Raw genomic sequence first — 27670 nt, forward strand, 5'->3', positions numbered from 1 at the left:
ATATAAATTCATCTCCCCTTGTACGTCTCCTGAATAGTTTTATACAATTTTTGGGAGTATCGTCCGTATTATCGTAAAATAAAGAATTTCTTTTTACTAATGGGATTAAGTACGAGTTTGGAATTTTTAAATTTTCGTCCAAGCTTGTGGATTTTTGACACTCATAATTTGTGGCATTTGCAACCGCCTTCCTTGGCCCATCATATAGAATAGTCTTTAGCGCAAATCATTTTTCGACGTCATTGGATGTAAATGCGTTTCAACAAACGAGTTCGCTTCGTTAATAGAGGAGTTCGTTATTTTTGAAAAAGAACCTTGAAAATCCGTGTATTTTAACGGGTAATGCTACACTTTTAACAGAACAGATGAATAATTTTGTTCATCTTGTTCTTCTTCATCACAAAAGTTGAACGCTCCGGATAGTTGCCATATGTTGGAGGCAAGTCTCAACAAATGGTACATTTTTTCAACGTGTAAAGAAAGAAAATCCATCTAACGGTTTTTTCATGACAAACCAAAAAAATTTGAAAAAAAAGAAAAATTCATTTTTTCATTTGTAAAAAAAAGCACCAAAGAAATTTTCAAGTTTGTGAAGTGGATGGTGTTACAGTTATTGCTGAAAAGCAAAAAAAAAAAAAGTTAATGTAAAAAAAATTAAAAAACGCAGAAAATAAAAAATATGTCAGTAGTTTTCTTGGTCACCTTTTTCATAAAGGTACATCAATTTTTATATGTGTTTTGTATATTTTATGGTATAAATATAGGCTTTGAAATTGTAAATGGTGCTTCTAATATAAAGAAAAAAGGACATATATTAACGCCACCGCGGCAAAAATAGGCAACAACAAGTTAATTCGCTACGTTATTTATGTTAACTCTCCGTAAGTCAAGAAATCGGTTGGCACGTTACGAAACGTCGCTTTGTTGGCTGAGCAATTGATTTCTATAATATAAGCTATCAATTGTCAAACCATTCAGTATAGGAAGAAGAAGAAGAGATCCTAATGTCATCATAGGAAATTTATTATTGCTCTTCTTCTAAAGAAAAATTGGATATTTATTTTGCAAAAACGGAAAGAAAAAAGTTTGATTAACTATTAAATTCATCCAATCGGTTGGTCACAAGCGTAACTTACGCTAGGAAAAGAAATGTTGCGAGCAGCCAAGCAAATAACACGCCACCGGTAATGTGAAAAAAAGGATTGTGCAATAACAAAATTGATGTTGTGATGATATTATTATTTTCTCTCATTGCCTGTCAAAAATTATTGTTGTTTTTTGGATTAATATGCTTTTGCAGCGGCACGAACGAACGTATAACATATTTGTGCAGTAAAATCGTGACAAGCACCAGTAATTCCTATTACTCAACGTTAAATCAAAAAAAATACAAAGGCGGAGGCAAGAGCAATGGCTGGAGCAAGTACTTTTTAGCACCTCGTGGACCTAAAGGTTGGACGATACCACCGTCGCGTGGTTATGGCATGATAGTAGCTCGGGTTTTAAGGGGCGCTCTTAAATTGCGTTACATATTGTTGGGCGGGGCTATTGGCGGTGGTGTGACACTAAATAAAGTGAGTAATTGCTTGAGGTTTCTCATGTGGTTTCTTACTTTTACCAGCACAATATAATGTATACAATATAATAATTTTCATGTTTTTTCTTGTTTAGAAATACGAAGATTGGAAAGATGGTTTACCGGATTTGAAATGGTTGGAAGAAGTGATGCCGAAGGGTGAAAAGTGGACACAATTCTCAAAAGCTTTAGCAGAATTTGGCAGTAGCGTAAAAGATGTTATTGAAATTGGTGAGTTTTTCATGGATATCATATTTACATTGGAAATAGGAAAAATCTCTCACTTTAAAAGGTTTAATTGTCAGGAAATTTATGTTAAAATAAATGCACAATGTTTTCATAGTATCCGTAAATACTACTTAATCTAAGCCATAGAAAACATTTCATCATATCATGCATATCTACAATGTGAATGAATTAATGTTTTCACAAATATAGATCCCAGATTAAAGCAACTCAGCGAGGACAAAATAGCTGAATGGAGACGATGGTTTGATACACGACTGGACGATGCTATTGAAGCGGCCGATTATCAAGGCTCCACTTTAAATGAATGTAGGTTTTCTTAAGACTTGAAAAGTGAGAGATTTTCTTTCAATATCCTCTATTTTCCACATTATATGGTAGATTAAATATTTTTTTCTCTTTCTTCAGCAAAAGGAGAAATTAAAGCAAAAACTACCGTAACAGCTCTAAGTCTTTCGAATGATGAAAGTCGTAGAAAGTATGGTAAGTAAATGAATATTATTTACTTCTGTTTTAATTCATTATCTTGTGAGATTGTGTTTTTTTTAGAAGCACTCCAATCTCAGGTTGAAAATCTTCAAACTGAAGTTATAAACGTTCAGATAAAATATCAAAGAGAATTAGAAAAAATGGAAAAGGAGAATCGTGAGTTGCGTCAACAGTTCTTGATACTCAAACAAAATAAGAAAACAGGTACAAAAAAGATTAAAAAATCGCTAATTGATATGTACTCTGAGGTGTTGGATGAGTTAACTGGCTACGACAGCAGTTACTCGATGGCAGATCATCTGCCGCGGGTCGTAGTAGTGGGTGATCAAAGCAGTGGTAAAACTTCAGTTTTGGAATCTATAGCTAAGGCTCGTATATTTCCGCGAGGTAGTGGTGAAATGATGACCAGAGCACCGGTAAAAGTTACTCTCGCTGAGGGTCCCTATCATGTGGCACAATTTCGCGATTCAGATAGAGAATATGACTTGAATAAAGAATCCGATTTATCTGAGCTCAGAAGAGAAGTGGAATTTCGAATGCGTGCTTCGGTGCGCGGGGGCAAGACCGTAAGCAACGAAGTGATTTCAATGACTGTAAAAGGACCTGGTTTGCAGCGTATGGTTTTGGTCGATTTGCCGGGTATTATATCGGTGAGTTTGAATAATAATTTTTGAATACAGCACTTGATATATGAAAAAGTTTGGGAACACAAAAATTTCGAAGTCTGTATCGAATATCCCTTAATGTACAATTTGCTGAAATGGGGAAATTAACGGAACAGCACATGTCTATCCGCTGTGTAATCTGACGAAAACTATTTATTATTACCCCTTTATTCCGTTTTTGTCACTTAAGTGTCAAAAATCAGTATTAACCTCTCTTTGCATGAAATTATCAATCACGTGATTTCTCCAACCTTTCAAAATCGTATTTATTGAGACGAGTTTTTTCGTTCAAGTCCTTAAGTCATCGTCGTGCGCCAACAAAATCGGCTTAATGCTTCACGCATAACTACATTTTCATAATTCATAATAAATATCAGAATTTTGTCAAGCCAAGAAGAAGAAAAACAAAAATATTCATTTGAAGTCATATGCCGCGAATTTTCTGTTAGCTTTAGATTTTTCCATTAAAAAACTTCCAAAATCGTACCATTCATATCTAAACCATAAATGTGATCGTTAGTCTGTGCACTTACCTATGAAATGCTGCCAAGTTGCATGAAAATCTAATTTCAAATATAGCATATCGTATATACTCCTTTTAAAATCAAATATTGCCTGTGCATAAATACATGGATAAATGTTACTTGTTCTCAAAAGCAAAGTGCAATGTCATAACCCATTGAAAATTAGGCTTTTTCAAAACATATTAGCGACGGGCATTTAAAACTGTGATCCTAGCCCTTTTCTCCTCTATTAAATTAATTTTTCTTTTTTGCTTCTATTAGACTATGACCGTTGATATGGCTGCCGATACCAAAGATTCGATACATCAAATGACAAAGCATTACATGAGTAATCCGAATGCTATCATTTTGTGTATACAAGATGGCTCGGTTGATGCTGAACGAAGTAATGTTACGGATTTGGTGATGCAATGTGATCCTCTTGGGCGCCGTACCATATTTGTATTAACTAAAGTAGATTTAGCTGAGGAATTGGCCGATCCAGATAGGGTAAGAGTTTTGCTGCAGCAAAAGAATGTATTTGCAGTGTCGTCGAACTTTGCGTTTTATTTGAATAACTTAAAAATAGAAAAAAAAAAAATAATAATAAATTTTTAGTAAATGTTAGCGAAATACTTAACAATAATCAGAAAAAAGAAAAGAATTTAATTCCTAAGTTTTAGGCTTGAGACGTAATTAGACCATAATATCTAAAAAATACAGTGGAAAAAGTAATTTTTTTTTCTTCTTCTTCTAGATAAGAAAAATTCTATCTGGTAAATTATTTAACATGAAAGCTTTGGGTTATTACGCTGTGGTAACAGGACGGGGACGCAAAGATGATAGCATAGAAGCTATCCGGCAATATGAAGAAGATTTCTTTAAAAATTCCAAACTATTTCAGTTAGTATTAGTCAAATGATTAAGTAGAAGACAAAGTTTTAAGTATGTTATTAAAATCGCTTTTGTGATAATTCTAGTCGTCGCGGTGTTATAATGCCTCATCAGGTAACTAGTCGAAACTTAAGTATGGCTGTGTCAGATCGCTTTTGGAAAATGGTTCGAGAAACTATTGAGCAGCAAGCTGATGCTTTTAAAGCAACACGTTTCAATCTGGAAACTGAATGGAAAAACAATTTTCCAAGGTTTGCATTTTCCTAAGCTAAAACTATTTTTAAAACTATTCCTCCTTTTCTATTTGCATTTGCAAAAGACTGCGTGAATCTGGTCGTGATGAGCTGTTTGAAAAGGCCAAAGGAGAAATATTGGACGAAGTGGTTAATTTATCGCAAATCTGTGCTAAGAAATGGGAAGAAGCTTTAAGTGAAAAATTATGGGACAAGCTGTCAAATTATGTATTTGAAAACGTCTATCTGCCCGCCGCTCAGTCAGGTTCTCAAAGTAATATTTTGTAGTTGTATAAAGTAGTATGAAACTTAGTCAAAAACGCAATTCACCAAAATGAAATCATTCAAATTCATATAAAAACAAGATTAAGCCTTAGTTGCTCTACAAAAATCGAAAGCGAATCGTTAACGGGAATCCAATGTATTCGAACGAGTTATGATGCTTTGTTAAATGAGCTAAGCGAAGTATAAACTTTATTTTAAAAGCACACTTTCTTTTTTGGCGCGCATAGCGCCATATAATATATTGATACAATTACTAGTATATTAATAATTTGCTTATATAAAACTACTTTTAACTTTCTATCATTAACACTTTTCATTTCTTCCATACTGTTTATATATTTCTATTCTTATAATTTTTAAGTTTTGTTTTTAACTTAACCACTATAAAAATCGTCTTTTTGTTGCTTTTGAAGATTCGGTTAATACTATGGTGGATATCAAACTAAGACAATGGGCCGAGCAATCGTTGCCAGCAAAGTCTGTGGAATCGGGTAAGATAATTTAACAATCAGTATATAATAGTTAAAATTGTAAATTAAATAAACATTTATTTCGAATAGATTCCTTGTTAATTTAGACAAGGGATAGTAGTGTTGAAAACAATAGAGTAGGGACTTGCGCATTAGAGCGAGATAGGCTTTGTTTTCCTATCTAATATAGTTAAGCATAACATTAGTTGATCTACATTATCTGTGCGTAACAGATTCGCTGGTCAAGTCGTAGCTATACTTACTAGGTTTAGATTTAACCCAGTATTGTGCGATGTAATTTTTTTATAAGAACAGGCTTCGCTTATTGGCTCTTATTCCCGAAGACTAATATTAAAGTCGCGAAAAATTAATTACTTTTATATATTTTTAATGGCTGTAGCGACGTGATTGTCCAAGGTGTATTCACGGCATCATTTCATTTTGCTTCGCTTACACCTTAATCAAGTATTATAGACCGTGCGGTGTCGGGATAACAGTGGCCATGAACCGTATCGTCTTGTTTTCATTCGCTTTTTTTTTTTAATTTATTGGACATTGTTTTGGTGTTTTCATTTCTCGGACTCTAAAAGTTTATTGTGGAACGGTATACATACTCTTCTACAAGATTTGCAAACCAATTCGTTTTTTACGGTAAAAATTGCAAAAATTCGGGTTTGTTTGCAATCCTTGCAAAGATTTCGAAAAGCAATGCGTCAAGCCTTCTCCAAAATTTAGCATTTAGTTTTCATAACATTCCCAGAATAAGATTAGAAAGCAGCGAGTCATCAGGGACCCACCGAATATGTAACGTTTTGAACGAACGATCGCATTTGTGTCAATCTGGTTGAAAATGCAACTCGATAAAGTGCCTTCCTTCTCTTATTCTGTTTATTAGTGGAATAAGATAAAATTGAAAATACTTGGTATAAATAGCTTAATGTAAAAATGAAAAAAGACGTTTGTATTGACTTTACTTCGTGAAAACATTAATTGATGTATTTTTGCTTTCTAATTTTAAAGGTTGGGAGACCCTGCAAACCCAATTTTTGATGTTAATGGAAAAAGCGAGAAAGTCCCCGGACCACGATGATATTTTTGATAATCTCAAATTGGCTGTCATAGATGAGGCGATACGCCGGCATTCATGGGAAGATAAAGCCATAGATATGTTACGAGTTATACAGCTGAATACACTGGAAGATCGTTTTGTTCATGATAAAACTGAATGGGACCATGCGGTGAAATTTTTAGAAACTTCTGTTAAAGATAAATTGGATCAGACGGAACATACGCTAAGTGAAATGATGGGTCCCGGTCAACTTACTCGCATAACGCATTGGAAATCATTAACGGAAGATCAATCTAAACGTCGTCATGTAAAACATGAATTGGACAAAATTTTAAGAACTGATGAGGTTGTTTCGAAAAAACTATTATTAAATTGTTTAAGTGTGTGAGAATGTTTTGTAATCACTTTCAGAAACATTTACCCACTTTATCGTATGATGAATTGACGACAGTGCGAAAAAACTTGCAAAGAGAGGGTGTAGAGGTTGATACCGATTACATACGACAGACGTGGTTTCCAACGTATAGGCGGTAGGCAATTAATTATTTCATAAGATTGCAACATTAATTTTCTCACTCGTAGGCATTTCCTAAAACAAGCCCTACATCGTGCTCACGACTGCCGCAAAGCTTATTACTTATACACACAACAAGGGACAGAATGCGAGGTAACCTCGTTTATACTTTCAATGGTTTTCTTTTTAACTATATTCATTTCTTCTACAGATCAGTTGTAGCGATGTGGTGCTTTTCTGGCGCATTCAACAGGTTATTAAAGTCACTTGTAATGCTTTACGTCAGCAAGTGATAAATCGTGAAGCTCGCCGTTTAGACAAAGAAATCAAAGAAGTCTTAGATGAGTTTAGCGAAGATGAGGAAAAGAAAGCTCAACTATTAACCGGTAAACGTGTGCTTTTAGCTGAAGAGCTTAGTAAGTTCACTTAAGTTCGCTTTTTTAAATTCTTCTCACTATACGTTATATTATACGTTGCATTCATTGTCTTTGCAGTAAAAGTACGGCATATCCAGGAAAAACTAGAAGAATTTATAAATTGTTTAAATCAGGAAAAGTAACGCAAATGTTTAATTGGTACCCAAACGTAGTTGGACTAAAACCAGAAGTATAGCAATTCTTACAGAATTTCAAAAGAGAACTTCTTTTTGTCCTTTGACATGGCGTTGTTTGATTGTAGAGAAGCCTGCGCAGTTGCAAGTTTCTTGAATACAGCAAACACTATCGACACTATGTTCATTTGAAAAAGAAAATTACTTTCAATACTTTTTTTCATTTGTATTTTTATACATTTTATTTTTGCTATGTTTTTCTTCCTTTTGCTTATTTATATTATTGGAGTCATACTTAAATAAACGAAAACACAAACATATCCAAAAGATATTTTATTTGCCGGTAAAATAATTGCAAAAAGTTTACAAATTGAAGCTGAAAATGTATTAAAGATCCTTGAGAAAACCGAATATTAGACTAAATTGAGTTAACTCTTAGCCAGCGTGTGATTCAAAGACGGTTGTACATCCACCCATCCATAAACATGTCTGCCGCTTTATCTAGAAATGCTTTGCTTTTGCCAATGGCCGCTGACCGACTTTGAAAATATGACATATCAGATGCTTTCGCACACATACACGTAAATATAAATAATTTTGTTTAAATAAGAGGCGACTTTAATCCTGCTTCGGGGCATTGTTCGAGAATAAAATCGAGAAAATTGGTTAAGATTTCTCCTTTATACATAGTTCCGACTTATTTTGCATTTATTCTGAAGCACACTCGGTCGCATTTAATTGTTAAATGCGCACGTTTTAGGTTTTTGGATTGTACATGAAAATGATCCTAGTGGACAACTGGGTCAAAGTTTTTTGAAAATATCGGTTTCAAAAGTTATACGCGAATATATTAGAAAATTGTCAGTGTTTTCCCAAAGTTCTTTCAGTTTCGTATAGATTGAAGGTGTGACTATTAGCAGAGCACGGCCATATTCTAATCTCGTGTTCTTGATTAATCCAAGAAATCTTTATGCTAATTTCCAACTTAATACACAAAAATATGTTTATTTTAAAAAAGAGAGAATCAAACGCAATTAATTCGATTTATGTCCAAAATATCGAAAGTCCCCTTTCTTTCCCATATTATCGTTTGACGTTGGCCGCCCTGATGGTGGCGGTGTTTCAAGATTTCCACAAAAATAATTAAAGGTCAAGCAAATACGAAGTGTAAGTTAAAATGAAATACGTTTTATCATCCTACGGGCAGCGACCCTAAGTTGCGCATGCGCACGAACAGATGTAAAGTGAAACATACGAAAAGTAAAAGTGATGCTATGACTATCCTATCTCGCCGTTTTGAATATCAGGCTGATTAGTTTGCCCAAAAAATTGGGCTTCTCTTCGAAGCTAAGTCAGGCTCTGATTAAATTAAATCTCGACAATCACGGGTTTCGTATACACAATTGCTTATATTCGTCATGGAGTCATTCCCATCCAACTTTTCCGCAACGCATGCATCGACTGCAAGAGCTTGATGAAGCTGGTAAAAAGAAGAAATAATTTTTCATTTGCTGCTGAATACTGTTTTTTTTTTTTTATAATTATTCTACCCTCTATGTGTTGCATATATTAAAAAAATCTTCTCACACTTAATTTCTTTGCTTCTGAGCTTTTTTATATATATTCGTGGTAATAACATATTTTAAGGGTAAAATGATTATGAATAGTGCAAAAATAAATTACAAACTTTCTGGTGCATATCATTATGTCGTAGTTATAATTCAAAATTCCTAGCATACCTCTATGCAGAGTCACCTAAATTTCATCCTAAAGATAGGCATAGCCAGCAAAAAAGACACAGGTAGTAAAAAACCAGAAGCCGTCTTAACTTCTTAGGCCATTAAAGGTATAAAACTTAGTATAAATGTGCTTAGGGAGGTGTGTGCGTATATGCGATGATAAAACTGGAAAATCATTTATACACCGTTCTGCCACTTTCTACGGAAAAGGTTATGTAAATGTGAAATTATATTTTTTTTTGTCTCATAACAGGCATGATTTAAAGACGTATTGATAATGGTCGTAGTAATCCACAATTGCTAGGCACGGTTCATATGTACTCGATATCGGATGCGCACTTCATACGAGCAACGTTTTTGTTAGTACACTTTTGTGCATTTATATGAGTCGAGTGTTGTAAACCCACTACTCGATACTCGATAATCGACAGATATAAGCCGCAAACGTAAAAATTACCACCGAATTTACTCGATATCGATAACTATAAATCGGCTTCTGCTCTCTCATTTAAAGAGAGCATGAGTAAAATTGGATTTGTCGTTTATTGGTTACAAGCCTAGGAAATTTTTATGGTTTTCATGGCTCAGCTAAACCAGTCATACGAAATTTCTTCAAAAAAGATTTTCTGAGACAGCAGATAGTCTGCATGGAATAACAAAAACATGCATTGTCCGATTTATAGTTCTCGATATCGAGTAAAGTCGATAATTCGCGGTAACGAGGCCACTGTCGATATGTTGGACGTTTGTATACCATAAACCAGTAGCATCACTTTCTGAATAGATTTAATTCTGTCTGTCCGTCTGTACGTCCTGTTTTCTTGTATTCAATGTACAGGCCGCAATTTTGAAGATATTTTGATGAAATTTGGTACATACTCGCGTTTTGGCCCAAGTACGAAAATGGTTCGGTTCGGGCCATTTACTTGGAAAAATCGTTGTATAAATAACTGTATTAAGCGAGGTGATCTAGATCTATCTGATTATTGTGGCTCATATCGCACTGTACTGTTTTTACTTATTCTTACTATCGGATGAAAAATTTTTCGATCGTAAAATTTGTCGACCAGTAACATACTCAAAGCTTAGTCGATATCGAGAACCATGAACTCGACCTAGTTTTAATTCTTCAACTACCTGAACGATAGCTTGATCTTTTTGTATACTGTGGGGTGAAGATTGTAGATCCTTATCTTATATATATATATACACACTTCGCCTTGAAGCGTCGTCTCCCTATGAAAAAGAACTTGTAAACATAAAATGGTCTCAGTCAGCTTAATACCTGAAGTAGAGACGATATTTTAGAATTGCACTTGGTATTGTGGATCTTCTTAACGAACAAACTATCGTTTCTTGTTAGAAGTCCCACCCAGGGAAAAATTGATTTAGATGGTTGGGATTGGACATATAGGTTCCCACTTTAAGTCTATGGATGAAATTTAAAATTTTTTTAACCCAACAAAAGTTTGCGCAATTGTGCAAACACTTCCTGCAAATGTCATTTTCACGACTATGACGAAACATAAGATGACGCGATTTCAAGTACTTAATAGATTAGCGTACAATTCGCATGTTTGTGGGCAGCAGCTTTCACGTCTTGTCTGGAGGCTATTGACCATAGACCATGAAAGACTCTGCTGCTCACGAATGAAAAGAATGCAATCAACATTCTCGATATTCTTGTACATTGGCATAACGTGGACTATGCTTATGTATAGGTACTTCCGAGGCGAGTATTCTACAGAGATAAGAAATTTATTTAAAAAAAACTATTTTCTCGCGTTATCTTAGTGTTTTCACTCATTTGTCTCGGAGATACTCATAGATAATACGATCGCGTTAGTTGTCTTCAGAATAATTTTCCTGTACAGAGCTTTCTCTTGCTTGCACGAACGTTCCTCTCCATTTCCTCCCTTCTTCACTGACAATTTTTCCCAAACACTATTGTATCTACCTGTATCATGGATGTTCGCTTGCAGGTCTGATCAAATATATATAAAACAACAAAAAGTTTATTAGACATTGGGTGCTGCAAAGCCTACCCCTTATCTTTGCATCATCATAACATGATAATGATCATGTTGGTATTTCAACACTGCCTTGTGAGGTATATAGCAAGAAAGAAAATTATATCCGACTGAGGGCAAATCTTGTATACCCATCACCATTCATTCACAATGATTTATGTCTCTTGACCAATTTTGACCGTTGTGAATACGGAACTGCGTGCAAGAATTTCCAATGCTTTTAGCAAACTTGAAGTTGGAAAATTCATTTTTGCGACATATATACATATATATTATATGCATTATATATTATGCATATATATATATATGTATAATTAATCGGCGTGAGATTATGAATCGATCTAGCTATGTCTGCCCGTCTGTGTGGTGTGTGTTGTTGACACTTTCCCGTTATATATGTATATTGTAGTATGTCTGATGCTTCTTCTTGGGCGTTGTAAACATTATGACAAAATGAGTATGAGACCCCAAGTCGAATGTAACTGCAGTTTATGTTCTATCCATGTTTTTGACGATATGTCTCGTGTTCTGTAGGTGATCACGCGTTAATCGGTAGACGATAGATCGAATTTTCTTTTACCCATTCCTAACCCGCTTTCATAATTATTGCATTAGAAGGTTTGAAATCCTATCAAACAAAAGGCATTAAAGCAATTTTCTGTGTTTTTTTTTTGGGGGATTTTATTGCAAAACTGTGTTAAAGCTGATCAACAGCATCTTTTGTTTTAATTTTTTTTGTTTTTTTTTTACGTTAAAATAGGATCAATAGAATAAACGAATTTGCTTTGTTGTGTACGTAATAATCTGTTTGCTATATATATATATAGTTATTAATATAAATAATATATATATATATATATATATATATACATATATATTTTAACATGAATATATATAAAAAAGAAAATATATTATTATTATTATTATTTTTTTTTTAACCTGGTTCAGTCTCATTTGATCACCATTTTTTTACATTTATTATATATATATATGTATATATGCATATATACACATACTCATATATATATATATATACTCATATATATATATACATACTCATACTCATGTGTGTTTGTATGTGTTTGTGTATGTTTGTGTGTCTGAGTGTGTCGGTTTATTTGTATTTTCGTGTTCGTGTATGTAGTTTCATGTGTTAGTGCATATATTTATATAAAAAGTTTTGATTATTAAGGCAAGTCATATGAAAGTATTTATTAATATTATTAACGTATTGCAATAAAAAAATAGAAAAAATGTTTTTTCTTTATTTGGAGTAAACTAAAATAAATGATTCAATAATTAGACCAATAGTTTTAATTATCAGAAATTATACCACCCCATCTATGTGTGTTTGTTTCTCTCTGTGCTTGCGTTTTGTTTGTGTGTGTGTGTGTGTATTATATATCGATAGATAATCGTTACATTTATATTTATGTTTATTTATTTTTCATTATTTGCTTAACTCTGAAGATGTTGAAAAATTAATTTACACTTGCACTTATCTATCCATATATATATATATATATATATCTATTTATGTTATTAAATATGCTGATGATATTCGCATAAAAATACAAACGTAGATGTTATTTGCTTGCCGTTTATTACAATTTCTGTTTTGTTTAAATATATATATATATATATATATTTTTTTTTTTTTTGTTCTCATTAAGAGATAATTTACGCTTAAATTATTGTTTTGTTATGTTTATGTTTTTTCTGTCGTTTCATTTCTTTTACTTCCTTTGTGTATTGACTTTCTTCTCTTCACTGCTCTGTACTTGTCGTTATTATTACTCTTATCAAATAAGTGATTATTGTTTATATTTACACATACGTACAAATGTACTTTTATATGCGTATCTGCATATATGTGCATGTGAAAGTAAACCGTATGCTAATGCCCTTAAACACTATTAGGATCGTTGTGTATATATATGTACGTGTATATGCATATATTTATTTATTTATTTATTTATTTATTTATTTATGTATGTATGTATGTATGTATGTATGTCATAATGTATGTATGCATGTATGTGTGTCTTTGCGTGTATTTGTGTGTGTACGGCTTTACATAGAGAAAAGATAGGATAAACTTAGGGTTTTAAGCACGCGTTAAATGTTGATTTCTCTTTTCGCTGCGTCTCTTCTCCCAATTCGAAACACAAGTAAGTGGATAGCATAGGAAGGCCGAAAGCAATATTAAACCGCCAGCAAAATAGAAGGACACGTCGTAACTTCCTGTCATATCGAATAAAACACCTGAAACAATAACAAAAATAACAAAAACAATAACAACAACAATAATAAAATAATATTTAATTCTTTCCTATTGAAGGGAAATTTTTTTCTCACTTTTTTATACATTTTTCCACTTACCGGCAATGGGGCTGCCTACAGTCGCTGCCAGACCCTGAAATAACATTAAGAAACCGAAAGCATTTGTTAACTTTTCCAAGCCAATCATTTCCACTGCTATAATGGAGCGTAACGCTGAAAAGCATGCAATACAAACACCGAATAGTACCGCGAACGTCCATTGCGTAGCTGGTGTAATCACAACACCACTAAACATTGTCGCAATACCGCCAGCCGTGATGGCGACGTTATTAAGTAGTAAAGGCTTCACGCTCGGAAACGATGATATAGAGCCACATAAAACCCTAGCAATTGTGTTAACTAAACCAATACCGGACACAACACCTAAAGCCGATTTCGCTGACATGCCGGCCAATTCTGCTCGCGGCACTAAAAAGGTGAACGGTATGAAAAAGCCCATCATAGTTAGGAATCCAGAGAAAGCCAAACACATGAATGAGGGCGATTTGAGCAGGGAAGTATCCAACATCGTTGATAGAGTGCGCCTGACGGCCTCCGGGCATAGGTGGCAACCTTTTTGACGTTCCTCCAATTCATCTTGTTTAGTAGGTAAACGTGTCACCGACATATGATAGGCTAAAGAAGTTTGAGATTGATATTGCGGTATGCGCGTCAAAGAGCCAGAAAAGAAAATATCATCACGATACATGGGACGGGTGACGGTAGCGTGTACTGTTTCTTGCGAGCCCACGTTACTGCGTTTAGTCAAATCTTGAGACCGTCTACCGGACACAGTGTGCCTACGTCCTTGGGTTATCTCTGGCTTTGGTCCTGAGGTTAACAAATTTTCATTCTCAGTTTCTTCTTCGTTCTCGCCCACCGTTGACAATTCTTTGTTCAAATTGAACGTAATCTGTTGAGCTTCGCCATTAGGTGTGGTGGGTTGAGATTTGCGTAAACTTTTCATTTCCGTACTTTTACCCGACGCTCCTGATAATCTACGCTCTAAGTTTGCACCTTTGAAAACCTCCGCGGCCGTCGGATAGTGATGTTTAGGCGATTGTCCCATGTAAGTGTTATGAGCCGAATTGGGCATAGAATAAGCAAACCGTCCCTCCGGCAATGGCTTACTGAAAGCATTCGCCGCAAATTGTGTTTTCGGTGCTACTTTATTTGTATGGCCGTTTAATTTATGCTTATTTTGTTCAGCATCTGCATTGTCGCCATCAGTTACTGCCAGTGTAATGGGTTGTATGGGTCGGAAAGCCATACCGAATATAGCGCATGATACTATAATACCACCTTGAACCAGCATTGTTTGACGCCAACCGTAATTCTCCAATAGGTAACTCGATAAAGGCGCAAATACGAATGTGCCCACACCTGAGCCGCACATAGCCAAGCCTGTTGCTAAAGCTCGCCATTTTTCAAAGTAAAAACCAATAATGACAACGGCTGGTATATAAACCATACAAAAACCAATACCGCCTAAGATGCCATAGGTGATGAATAGCCATTCAACACTGGTAGCATAACTGGATACAGCAAAGCAGGCAGCTGCAAATAAACCGCCAGCTATAGTAACTGGGCGGAAACCAAAACGATTGGCTAAAGCACTCACAAATGGTCCAGCAATCAGATAACAACCGCTTAATAGTGATGAGACAAACGCCACATAACCTTTGGACACTTGAAATTCTTCAATTAATGAGACTTGTATAAGGCCCGAACAAAAGACAATGCCGTCGATTACAGTGCAGCAAAAGAATGACGCAACCATTACCACCCAAGCCCAACCGCTATCAGGTGGCACCACAACGGCGGCCGTAGACTTGTCAACGTCAAATTCTTCTTCTCCTTCCCCTTTATCATCTCTGTGAGATTTATTGTTCATCAAATTTTCGGTAGCACCCTCATCATTCGGTGTTTTATGATTCTGATTTTGATTTGTTGTCGTTGAGGCCATTTATACTGCAAAAACATGATCAAAAAAATCTTTTAATATCTCATGCAATCTTTTTTAATGAGAGAGAAATAACGGAACGGACGACAACATTGTTTGAAAAGAGCTTAAGAAATTAAAGTTTTTCCATAAGACATTCAGAGATTAGGATTAGTCTTTGAGATAGTATTAGAAACTTTTTTAAAATACTGAAAAATACAGCCGATCGCAGCATAAAACTGCAAGATACTGCCAAACAATTGAACATATAAAAATATTAAGGGCTTTTTTGAAGTGCGAACTGCTACCACAAACCTACCACATAGCTACGGAGATAACACTCTCGACTGCCATGCCAGAGTTCGCGGATTGAAACCCAACTGCAGTAAATCTTACCTTGTGCTAGCTACTTATATAGTTATTTAGATTTGCGATCACTAGTTAGTTCTTTAACCCTGAAAATATTGAAAACTGCTTACTTTCAACTTTTCTGGTGCTTCGGATCCATACTCTTGTCGATAACTTCGACTTGGGCTAGTACTGTAAGCCTAAAAAAATATGTCTTGCAAAAAACTTTGAATTGGGAAAAGTGTTTACTATGAACTTTGCTGTTGCTTCTGATCGATGCCCTTCTCTATTATATCATCGTCTTTGAAGGCTTCAATCTTAAACTGTTGCTTAGCTCAGCTGAATGTGAGAAAAGTATAAATAAATAAAGAAAGATTTAAAAAATTCCTGCAAAGTGACTTTAGGAAGTAACTATGGGCCTTAACTGCAATGATTAAACGCCAATTTTTTACAGTTGATCCACACCACATATATATATAGGCGTCTTTTGAGCGCGATCACAGGGACATAAAGGATCACATGGCTACTTGCCATACAAGGGTGTATTAAGCTTGCGCGAAAAGGTAGACCCACCTTCCATGGTATCGAACAATTTAGTATCCGTTTCGCAACAGATTTAAACGTGTCTGGCCAGTCGATCCATCTGTTCATCTGTCCGTCTTGCTTTCTTGCATTCAACCTACAAGTCGCAATTTTTGAGATGTTTTGATGAAATTGGCTACACTGAAGCGGTTCGCTCCAAGGACAAGACTAGTTCGGATCGGACTTCTTTTTCGACTACCTCCATGATATGCTTTAACTTTTTTATATCATTCACTACACGTGATAGAAGCGTATATTAAGTATTTGAGGTCGTATGCAACACCTAGCAGGACTTGAGATGGATCCGCAGTTTATTACACTATTCAGGCTGTCTCTTTTCTCTACTTTCTTGTGTTCAACCTATAGCTGTTAAGATATTTAGATGAAATTTGGCAAACCTGCCGTGTCTTGGGCCAAGGTCGAACGCTCGATGTGCAACACCTAGCAGGTCTTGAGATAGATCCCCATTTTATTATACTATTCAGGCTTATCTGTCTGCTTTACTTTCTCGTGTTCAACCTACATGTCGCAGCTGTTAAGATATTTAGATGAAATTTGGCAAACCTGCCGTGTCTTGGGCCAAGGTCGAACGCTATCGATGTGCAACACCTAGCAGGTCTTGAGATAGATCCCCATTTTATTATACTATTTAGGCTTGTCTGTCTGCTTTACTTTCTCGTGTTCAACCTACAGGTCGCAGCTGTTAAGATATTTAGATGAAATTTGGCAAACCTGCCGTGTCTTGGGCCAAGGACGAACGCTATTGAAACCGGTTCAGATGTGACTATTTTTGCGACCAATTCACATATAACGCCTTATTTTGAAAAGTCGTTGTATAAGTAAGTGTAGAACATTGAAAGATTTTTAATGCTGGGGTCTGTGGCCGACTATGGTGTTTCTACTTCGAACTACTAAAAAGATATGCATATAAATGTACACATACATGAGGTATCTTTCTTTCCTTCGCATCCTTTCGTATTATTTATTAGTCTTCTATTAACGCTATATATATATATATATGTATATATATTGCACATTTTTTTTCTAATGTACTCTGTACTTTGTCTACTGCTCCGTTGAATTATCTTAAGATTATGTCCCATGTTGTCTCAACTACTACAGTATTAACGAGAGTAGTAAACATTGACAGTAAGCAGACATTCAAAGCAAAAAAAACAAAATTTTTTATATGCAAATTATATTTTCAAAAAAAATTTTTTCCATGATTTTCTTTTTTTTTTTTTTCAAAAATAAAAAGATCGACTCATCTTTATTATTAAACAAATATATGTAGAAAGTGAACTTTTTCAAAAAAAAAAAAAAAAAAAAAAAAAATGAGTTTTTTCATCTTTTCTTTTTAACTTTTATCAAGGTTAACCATTAATAATTTTTTTTTTTTCTTTCAAATTTCATTAAACCACGCGTACATGTGTACAGCATACATATGGCAAATAAATTAAAAATACATTTAATAAATACCTGTATACAAATATATATATGTATATATGTATATATACAATATAAATATATATTTATATATATTTATATATATACGCGTTTGTATTTTTAAACAGAAGAATTATCTATGATCGCGTCAAAAGAAATTATGTCCTCTTATGAAAATTATGTGATTTCGCGCTTATCCTCAACACAAGTCACTACGAACTACAAAACGTTTATTTCGAACAAGACTAACTTTGCCTTATTATCTGCATTCAGGCTATACATCTGCTGATAACAATATGTAAGTCAAAGAAAAAACAAAAATAAAAACAAAATAAAGCAAAAAATTAAAAACTTTTTTCTTTTTTTTTTCGGTAGTAATCTGATAATCAAAGCAATTGCAGTGATAACTGTTCGGTGTAATCAGTGAAAAAAATATATATATATATATGAAATAAATTCAAAATTCGTTTACTGTTACCAGCCATTAATAGTCGATGAAATTTTGTAATTGAAAAGGTATTTCATACAATGTCCCGTGAATACGGGAACCGCCTACCAATCACTTTGCAATCATATATCAATCGTTTTAATCCGATTAATTAACAATAACAACAACAACAGCAATAATAACATAACAATTTAAACGAACGAACGATACCAGCGAATATATATATATATATATATAATATATATATATAACATATATATATATATATATACACATATGTATATATAAATCATGTGCTAAGTAAAGAGATTGCTTTAATATCTGTGTATTAAGCGGCAACCGATCGCAGTACAAATACAAAAATACGAATTTTTTCTTCGCTAGCTGTGTATTTTGTCGCCTCTACACATGTATACCTGCCTACATACATGCCTTAGTTCATCATTGAGATAAGATAATTTTATATAAAGCATATATTACAACAGTCAGTCGGAGTGTTACATGCATTACAGAATTTACTAACACTACTACTACTATTATACATCCAGTCATCCAGTCATCCAGTCATCCATTCTCTCTTTTCCCTTCTTTTTGTGCTTTTATTTGCCATACCAAGAAGGCATAAGAGAGTTTTTACTAAGCATATGGTAGCAAAATTTACAAATGAATGATTTCTTGGATAAGTTTTGGCATTTATTCTAGTTTAGCGCGAGATACACTCAGCTTTTGGTTTGCATTTCATGCTTTCGTTTCATGTAATTTTTTTAAACAAGTTTTGCAACTAGTGATATGCAGAACTGCAATAACCAAGTTTGCTAAAGAAGGTTAAGGAGGAATATCACTTAATTTGGCTAAGGAGAGGGAATGAAAATATTCAGAGCCGTTTGAGAAACATAGCAATTGGCATGCCTTCGGTTTTACACCCAACACTCCTATCCTTATGATGTAAGGATACATTAAGTTTGTACGGGTGTATGCGAAACCCAAAAGAACTTGAGATAGATATACTTTTTACTATATCCATCGATCCAAAATTATTTTGCGAATCGTTCTAAATTTGTCTGTTCGTCTGTCTGTTTTGGTTTCTGATATTCATTCTGCAGTTTGCAGAATTTTTGGGATATTCTGAGGTTATGAGTGATTGGTGTATCTATAATGTTTTTACTTATTTTACTAGGAATAAAAAGGTTTGAAAGGGAATATAGGTCTTTCGAATACGATTTCGTAGGAGAAATAGTTAAAAATTTCGGTAAAGACCTTGAAAGCTTATGAAAGTTGCAAGTCACTAAGAAATAGTTATTAAAGTAATTGAAGACTTGTCTTGCTCTAATCTAATATGAAAAATATTGAGAAAATCCATATTACGTAATCATCTTGAAAGGACAGATAGCTGAAGAATTCATACTCGCACATGGGAGTTTGAGGCCTCGATCATCGCCATTCTTAGATGTAGAAAATATTGAAGATATCGATATTAGAAAATTGCTTCCAAAAGCTTGACGAAGAGTTCGCTCAAGATAGAATCAAAAATGATCATTCAGTTGTTAAAGATAGGTTGCGCGCTAGTTCAGACTATCGACCATTAAACGATTACTAAAAATCAATATTAGAAAATAGTTTGAAAAAACTTGAAGGGGATAACTCGAAAAGTTGATATGCCTCATAAATCTGTTTGCGGAATTGCGATGAATGTTTCAACTACGAATTGTGCTATAATTCACTTTGTTTTTAAGCAACACTGGAGCCGGCATCGAATAAACTTGGTCGTATATTCAATGAGTCACTTTACACAAATTTCGCAATCGAAACATTTTTGATTCGATAGTAAGGAAAATGCACGCTTCACTGTCAACTCTCTAGGCGGTATCAAAACCACAAACCGGTCTCTATTTTCGTGATTTTTTTTGCCAAAGCGACGAATACCGACGAATACCGTTATGATTGCAGAGACATGGTGCCCTTTGATTTGCTCGTTTTCATAAAAATTCATTTTACAGTTTTGTAGAGAATGCTCCGGCCCGACTATTGTCGTAAATAGACTCGATAATACCGAATAAAGCTTGCAACCTCCACGGCCTCCGCTTAAACAATTTCTCTAAAATCGTCTTTTCTCGTAAATGAAATCTTGAATGTATATTAATTACGCCTCTTGCTCTCGCTTATTATGAATGTAATAAGATTTTGTAAAAAAAATGGAATAAATCTTTATTTAGCAATTATTTCGCAAATACCATACGATTTACTAACTTAATAAATATTGATTATATAAATCGAGAATGTTTCGTTGGCAATTAGTTAAACATTTTAATTTTTCGAAGGCTGTTGTATTAATATATATATGTCGCAGTGAACGGGGCAAGATGATAATATATTACTAAGCTTGTCGTGCAAAAATATGTAACAGAGAGCCAGCGCAGGCAATGTGTCATCTTGACTAGCTAGATCTTTCGGTCCTTATCTCATCTGAATTCTCTTTCGATATTTCCGTTTATGGGAAAGCCTACGGTTGTAAAGCCCTACAGGGAAAGTGGGTGTGTCTATAGCATTTATATAACTTTAGTTGCAATATTCCGTTCGCTGCATGGAAAAACTGAAATGTAAGTTTAGTGATCAAGTTTGTTTTTGGTCAATGAGCATAATTTCTGCAGATGGTGCAAAACAACTTTTCCGGGAATTCATGAAGCGCGTTCATCGTCCAAATATATCAAAAATTACGGCCTGTACGCTTAACACAAGAAACTAAGACAGCCAGGGGGACAGATTTTGAATCGATTAGTGTACTGAATGATTGGTCTACATTAAGTTCTTTTGAGTGTTGCATACATCCACACAAACTTAATATGCCATTGTACCACAAGATATAAAGGGGTATAAAAATTGAAGTAATCTGCCTTGAGACACCCATGCACATGCTTGGCAAAATACCTTAGTTTACTACCTATAAGAGACATTGTGTCGGAACTTGGTGCAAACATTTTATAAATCTGCCTCGAAAACTAGAGCGGAAAGAAATAAGTTAATCGAAAAGTTTCACGTTCATCATTCACAAGATCCTTTTCAATTTTTATGTTTGTTAAAAAAATTTCGTCTGAAGGGGAACATGATTTTCTTATGGTCAACATATAAGCGTCTGAAGTAATTTTGTCAAAAATCTCTAAAACAAGACTTTCAGTAATTCGCTACCATTCCCTTCTATCCGGCCATATGAATATTCATTTGAATTATTTATCCTCACATTTTGATTAAATAATGCTAGAGAAAGAAAAAATTAACTAAACCAACTCGCTCTTAAAACACTTTACTGACCAGTAATCTGTGAACAGCATCTTTGTTGCTGACTAAAGTCAGCGACCGATAGACTGCTCTGTGAGCTACAACTAGTTACTTTGCTCTGCAATTCCCCATATTTACACAATACACCACCTGTGGTACAGGGTATATTAACTTAGTGCGGTCGTATGCAACACATAAACTTAAGATAGGATTTAAGATACCGATCGGTTCATAGTAATAATCTGAATTAATCTAAGCTTGTCTGTCCGCCTGTACGTCTGATGTCTATCCACGTCCATGTAAATTTGTGTTTAAGCTACAGGTCGTAATTTTTGAAATATTTTGATGAAATTTGGTCGAACGATGTGTTTTGCTCCAAGGGCGAACGCTATGGCAAATGGTTCGGAACGGTCCAAGTTTTCGACCACTCCCGCCCTATTTTGTAGAGTCGTTAACGTCGCCGACAAATGTGGCTAAGTAGTAGTATGTTGATATTCTAAACTGGTCCAGCAATTCTTGAACGCCCTCATATAATGAAAAGTGAAGTTCACGCGACGAAAAGGAATAATTTTCAATGCTTCATAATGAAAATTATATCATAATAGTGATTTAATATAAAAAAATTGACTGTACCAAATTTGGACCATCCCGCTCTATTTCCTATTTCGGATCCTAACCTAATAAGGATTTCCACGAAAACTGTTTCTTCGTAGAGCAGAGAAGTTTAAGTTTTAATATGTTGTGATGGAAGTTGACTCATAATATTATAACAATTTCATACTAAAATGAACTCGGAAAAATTTGGACCATTTACGCCTATTTTTGGATTCTTCTCTATGTGAGGATTAAACTTGTACTACTACGCACATGAAAAATATGTCTTTATATAAAAACAAGATATGATTTTTGTATTCTATAACGAAAATGAGAATTGTGTTAGACAATATGGTGTAGGGTATTTCATGGTCGGCCTTGCTCAACTGTAATGTTCTTACTTGTTTTATATCATTTTGAATAGATATTCCCCCGTCTAAAGCAAACGATAATCCTTAAGAGCTAGGGTTTGCGGCCAAGCGGCTGGTCGACTATCCTGAGGATGATGAGAGTGGTACTTACTATTAAATTATATTACATTATATATCAATGTGTTGTTTTTTAAATATATTGTCGTAGGTATGCGTATACATAGCTTAAGGGGGTTGAGCATATTATGCTATATTAATAACTTATATATGGCACTACGCCTGAATGCTACAAGTGTTACTAAACGGTAGGTACGCTTACGTCTACATATCAGATTACGTTTAGAGTATTATGACACATGTATACATCATAAGCTAAATTTTTGTGTTTTGTGTTTTTGTGTCACTTAAAAACTTATGTCCATTAAAGAGTTCGTAGAGAACTTCGTAAAAATTTATACAAAATGATAGAAATAAATATCAAAATAAAATAGTAAGTAAATGGAAGTAAAAGGAAATGTTATTTTAACTCTAATGGATTACCAGTTAAAGGCATAATTGTATGTAAATTTTTGACTTCTATCTTGGAACAACACGATGTTATTTATTGATTGTGGTTGAAAAGATCAAATGTTGCATAGGGTGTAATAATCGTATCCAGGCTTTCTTCAACCTTTCCTTTACTTGAATGATTCAAATCCGTTTTCTAAAATTTGTCTGTCCTTCCGTTTGACCAAGTGTTTATGGATTCAAATTTTGCAATATCAACTTCGGTGCACTGCTATGGTTTAGGCAAGGGACAGGGGGCAAAGGAAAGCCAATTATTTCAAAGTATTTTGAAAAAATCGTCAAAAATATTTCTATTTTTAAGATTTCTATATGAGAATCGTTGATAAATGTTATGAACCTGAGGAGAGCACATGTCAAAGCCTTTTCCATATAAATATTTTTAGAAAGAAGTTTGATATGGTAAGGAGGTGCACTTTTTAGTATTATGTAATCAAAATTGATACAAAATGCTGATCGCACATATTAACTTTGCGACTTTATCTAAATTTGGATTATAAGGGTCAATTTGTCGTTATCCTCCTCGTAGAGGAATTATCACAAGAAGTGAAATTTTATATTTTATATTGCAAGAAGGTCTAACTATCAGTATCGATGTGCTGTAGAGTATTGAAAAAACGGTCTTATCCGTTGCTCTAACTGGCTTAGGAATGCATAAAAAATAACAGGAAAGGCAGACACCTGATGGAAATTGAGAGATTTTATCTAAGAAGAGAATAATTTTTTTTTTTTTTTTGTTTATTTAACGTTTATTTAATATTTGTTTAACTCAACAGATTAACTTTTGTTAAATATAAATTAATTAAGATTTTTAAAATCTTAATTGGTATTTAAATCGGTGTTAATATAAATATGAAATGGGCAAGCTTTAGTAAGTGCATAAAACTGTGATTTATTATTTATTATATTATTATTAACACATGATTAATGTTTTATCGAAAATCAAGTAAGAAAATTGTAGTCGGGAAAGCACGGCAATTAGTTACCCTACACGCGTTTTATTAATAATACACCATAAAATTGCACTTTATTTTCATGCAAAGGCATGCACTCTCCGCAAACTAAAGGCTGCGCAAGACATGACACGGCGGGATCAAAACTTAGCAAACTTAATTTACTTTCCAAAGGTTTTATTATTTTCAGTCTCTGTCTAGGAAAACTAGAAATTAGAGTTTCTCTCCACACAAGGGCTTGTTTTTCATGATAACCACTCTATATGTGTTTGGGCCTAAAAAATAGGCTTATGTGGTCCGGTTTTCTTACTTTTAATTTTTTTGCTAAATGGCTAATATGGACCAATTTTCATCATAATATACTAAAAGTTAAACCATTTTCATGAGTAATCTTTTATAAAGTGGGGTCCAAGAAATAGTCCCATGTGGTTTGAATTTGGTCCACTTCGTTTTTATATTGAATGAGTGTCATGAAACCTTTTGATCATAAAAAATTAGACCTTTGTCGCATATAAAGGGTTATATTTCCTGAGAATCCTTTTAAGGAGTGGAGCTCAAAAAATATACGTACGTAGTGCAAATTCGATAGGGATTATTTTTTTATCAATTTACTATTATGAACCAATTTTCGCGATGAGATATTGAAAATTGTATCTTTCTAACGGATAAAAACTTACGTTTACATGAGATGGGGGTTTGAAAAATGGCCCCAACGGAACCAAATTTTGCATGCCAATTTATAATGTCGAAGAATTATTACTCAGTTAGATATGTCAAAAAAATTTGAAAATTGCAACTTTTTTTCCATAGCGGAAAAAGTGGACCGACCCGATTCATTTTCAATGATATTCCCTCTTGGGTTAAAGCACGTCGATGTACCAAATTTCAACAAAATATCTCAAAAGCTAGGGCCAGTTGTTTGAACATAAGCAACCCAGATGGACAGACGGATGAGGGCACAGACAGGTAGACAAGCTTAGATGGATTCTGAATTGATCGGTCTATCTCAAGTCCTTTTGGGTCTTCCATACATACTCGAAAACTTAACGCACCCTTGTACTACAAGTGCTGTAAAGTAGAACAAAAAAAATATATATAAAAAGAGAACGCTTTCTTATAGTGTGCTGTGGCTGCTTAGTGCCGCTGTTCTCGTTTTTCGTAAGAGAGTAAGGAAACTAAATAACATTTTAGGTCATTGTAATGTTTTTTGTTATTGTCATTATTATTATTGTTATTATTATTGTTGTTGTTGTTACTGTTTCTAAGCGTAACACGTTTTTATTTATTCATTATTATTATTATTAATTAAAATGCATTTAATTGCCTTCACAAAGAAAGGTTTTTAACATTTTTATATTATATTTTTAAAACATTACACATTTCTTTTTTTTTTTTCTTTTTTTTTATTTTCGTTTTAAGGAAATTTAAAAAAGCCGGAAATGAAGTTAAAAAGTAAACGAGAAAGCGACTCTTAATATGAAACAAAATAAAATTTCTTTTATTCATAAATTATTTAAAGTAATTCCTAAGAACTTTAAATTTTAAAAATCTTGAAGGCCGTAAACAATTTGAAATACAAAAAATGACATTTTTACGGGCACATTAAAGACGCTCTCCGTATTTATTAAGGCATTCAGTATATGTTCAGTCTATATGTGTAATATGAATGTAAAGATTTGACTGAAGTTATTTTTATTATTCAGTGTAATCTCCCTTAAGTTCAATGCACTTTTGCGAGCGATCCTCCATTTCGTATAGCTCCCATAAAGCCAAATTGTTAAGAAGAGCGATAATTAAGTAAGCATAATCGGGTTCAAGGCCCAGCGCATTGAACAGCGCTCGGGTCATTATCGATCGATCAAGGCGTAACCTTTACGCGATCCGAGGCGTAAGCCTGCCAGACTACGGGCACTCACTATCTATCTACCTATCTCTCTCTCTCTCTCTCTCTCTCTCACTGTCTCTCTCTCTCTCTTTCTCTCACTATCTCTCTCTCTCTCTTTCTCTTCTATACGTGTAGACGACATTCCCTTGATTGATTACTCATAAAAAAAAAAATATAAATTCCCTTTACTCAAAAAGCCCTATTATGGGCTTAAATGTAAAGTTAATCTCTTATGTAAAGTTAAAATCTTTCGAGATTCGGGAACACATGGAAAAGTCCAACACACTTTGTATCTAATTCCTTTTAATTTGGTCATTACCAAAAGACCTTTAAGACCTTTAAGTTAGCAAAACATTGTTTTATTCTTCTGTGAACAGGGTCTGTTCTTGCGTGTACTTTCCGTCGGCCTACTACCAAGGTTTACAATATTCTTATCTTAGGCGAATTTTCCTTTTCAAAAATCTGACATCCTAAAAGCGAATTCAGTCGGCTCTGCAGTTTGTTATTGAAATGGTAATCAACGAATCAAACAACGAAATATAATTTATTGCTTATTCAAGTGTTTAAGATCTGTTCAGAATATCCTAGAGGAAGGCCTTTTACGTTCCAAAGTTAGGGGCAGAATACTGCAGGTTTCATTTTTTCAAATTTTTATGGACAGATCCGTTTGAAATGTTCATGGCCTCGGCTGAATCATCTTAAATTAACTGATTAACAAGAGCTCACACACATACACATGTCGCAAAGTTGGCCAAATATCTAAGACTGATTTTATAGAGCATTTGAGGCGCACTTTGCTTTTTTAAAAAGGTACGTACATTATACAGGGTTGTACTTCGAAGGAATGCACATCGATTTCAGCTAACTCGATTCCCATTTCTTATATTAAGCGATATAAGCGATATAAGCCCTTTTTGCTTCATTAGAGTGAGTTTATTTTAAGCATTAGCTTCTTAGTAAGGCTGATAACCGGTGATATAGAGTCCGTTCATCTACAGATGTTCGGTTCATAAAACAATTTAACTTCCACATCGGACTCAATACAAACTAAGGCGTGCAAACTTCTGGGAATTTTTGATCGAAATCCATACAAGCTTATGAAACCACATTTATTTTATTGCTTTGGTTTTGGAAATCCAATACATTATCCAATACGAAATCCATTACGTTTGGTTTCAAAGATTGGAGTTTGGCAGCAGTAGGCATACATGGACGAACCGATGCCCGTAATTAAGTCAGCTCAGAATATCAAGCTAATAACAAACACATAAATATTTATATACATACATGTATATATATATATATATATACATGTATATATATATATTTATATATATATATATATATATTTTTATATATATATATATATATATTTAACTCGGATGTTTTTTTTTCTTATGCGCATATGGCAATAAAAAGCAGGAAGTAATGTAGCGGATATGTCAAAAGATTCGGTTTAAGTGGAAAGTATACTCCGTTCGATTTCTTTGCTTTACGAAAAAAAAAAAAAAAAAAACTTATTTTATGAGAGAACGACTGCTCCATTAAATCTCAAGAGTATAAAAATCAAATTGTTTCTCTTACTCGTCACATTGTTGTCTTCCCTCGTATTAACTCACATGCATCTTAACTTATGTAATTTAATCTAATCTCTTCTAGAGGAAATTTTAGTCTTATTT

At 34.0% G+C, this 27670-nt stretch overlaps 2 protein-coding genes across 8 annotated transcripts in view; one reads left to right on the forward strand and one right to left on the reverse strand.

Moving 5' to 3' along the window:
- The first annotated feature begins 1014 nt into the window (after positions 1-1014).
- On the forward strand, positions 1015-7738 carry LOC119635950 (dynamin-like 120 kDa protein, mitochondrial). Of its 6 annotated transcripts, none has more exons than XM_038030993.1 (16): positions 1015-1184; positions 1301-1574; positions 1672-1807; positions 2015-2131; positions 2231-2305; positions 2372-2961; positions 3762-3989; positions 4237-4382; positions 4460-4624; positions 4693-4871; positions 5305-5382; positions 6382-6776; positions 6842-6960; positions 7013-7097; positions 7156-7360; positions 7439-7738. In XM_038030993.1, exons 1-16 carry the CDS (start codon positions 1150-1152, stop codon positions 7501-7503), a joined length of 2892 nt encoding a protein of 963 aa, XP_037886921.1. In that variant the 5' UTR covers positions 1015-1149; the 3' UTR covers positions 7504-7738. The 6 variants fall into 6 exon arrangements, with proteins under 6 accessions (XP_037886921.1, XP_037886920.1, XP_037886919.1 ...); XM_038030992.1 differs by having other exon boundaries at positions 2375-2961; positions 4693-4880; XM_038030991.1 differs by having other exon boundaries at positions 4693-4880; positions 7439-7737.
- A 5592-nt stretch (positions 7739-13330) lies between these two features.
- Positions 13331-27670, reverse strand: part of LOC119636099 (monocarboxylate transporter 4) — a 39720-nt gene continuing 25380 nt past the window's right edge. The window contains exons 1-3 of one of the 2 annotated variants that reach the window (XM_038031235.1): positions 17937-17969; positions 13646-15556; positions 13331-13528 (exon numbers count right to left, since the gene is read on the reverse strand). In XM_038031235.1, coding sequence (XP_037887163.1) covers positions 13371-13528; positions 13646-15551 — 2064 coding nt within the window. In that variant the 5' untranslated portion in view covers positions 15552-15556; positions 17937-17969 and the 3' untranslated portion in view covers positions 13331-13370. Of the gene's footprint in view, positions 13529-13645; positions 15557-17936; positions 17970-27670 lie in introns of those variants that run through there. The other variant, XM_038031234.1, reaches the window with a different exon arrangement.

Source organism: Glossina fuscipes, unplaced genomic scaffold (genome assembly GCF_014805625.2).
Source record: "Glossina fuscipes isolate IAEA_lab_2018 unplaced genomic scaffold, Yale_Gfus_2 27, whole genome shotgun sequence".
In the NCBI taxonomy this organism is placed as follows: Eukaryota; Metazoa; Arthropoda; class Insecta; order Diptera; family Glossinidae; genus Glossina; species Glossina fuscipes.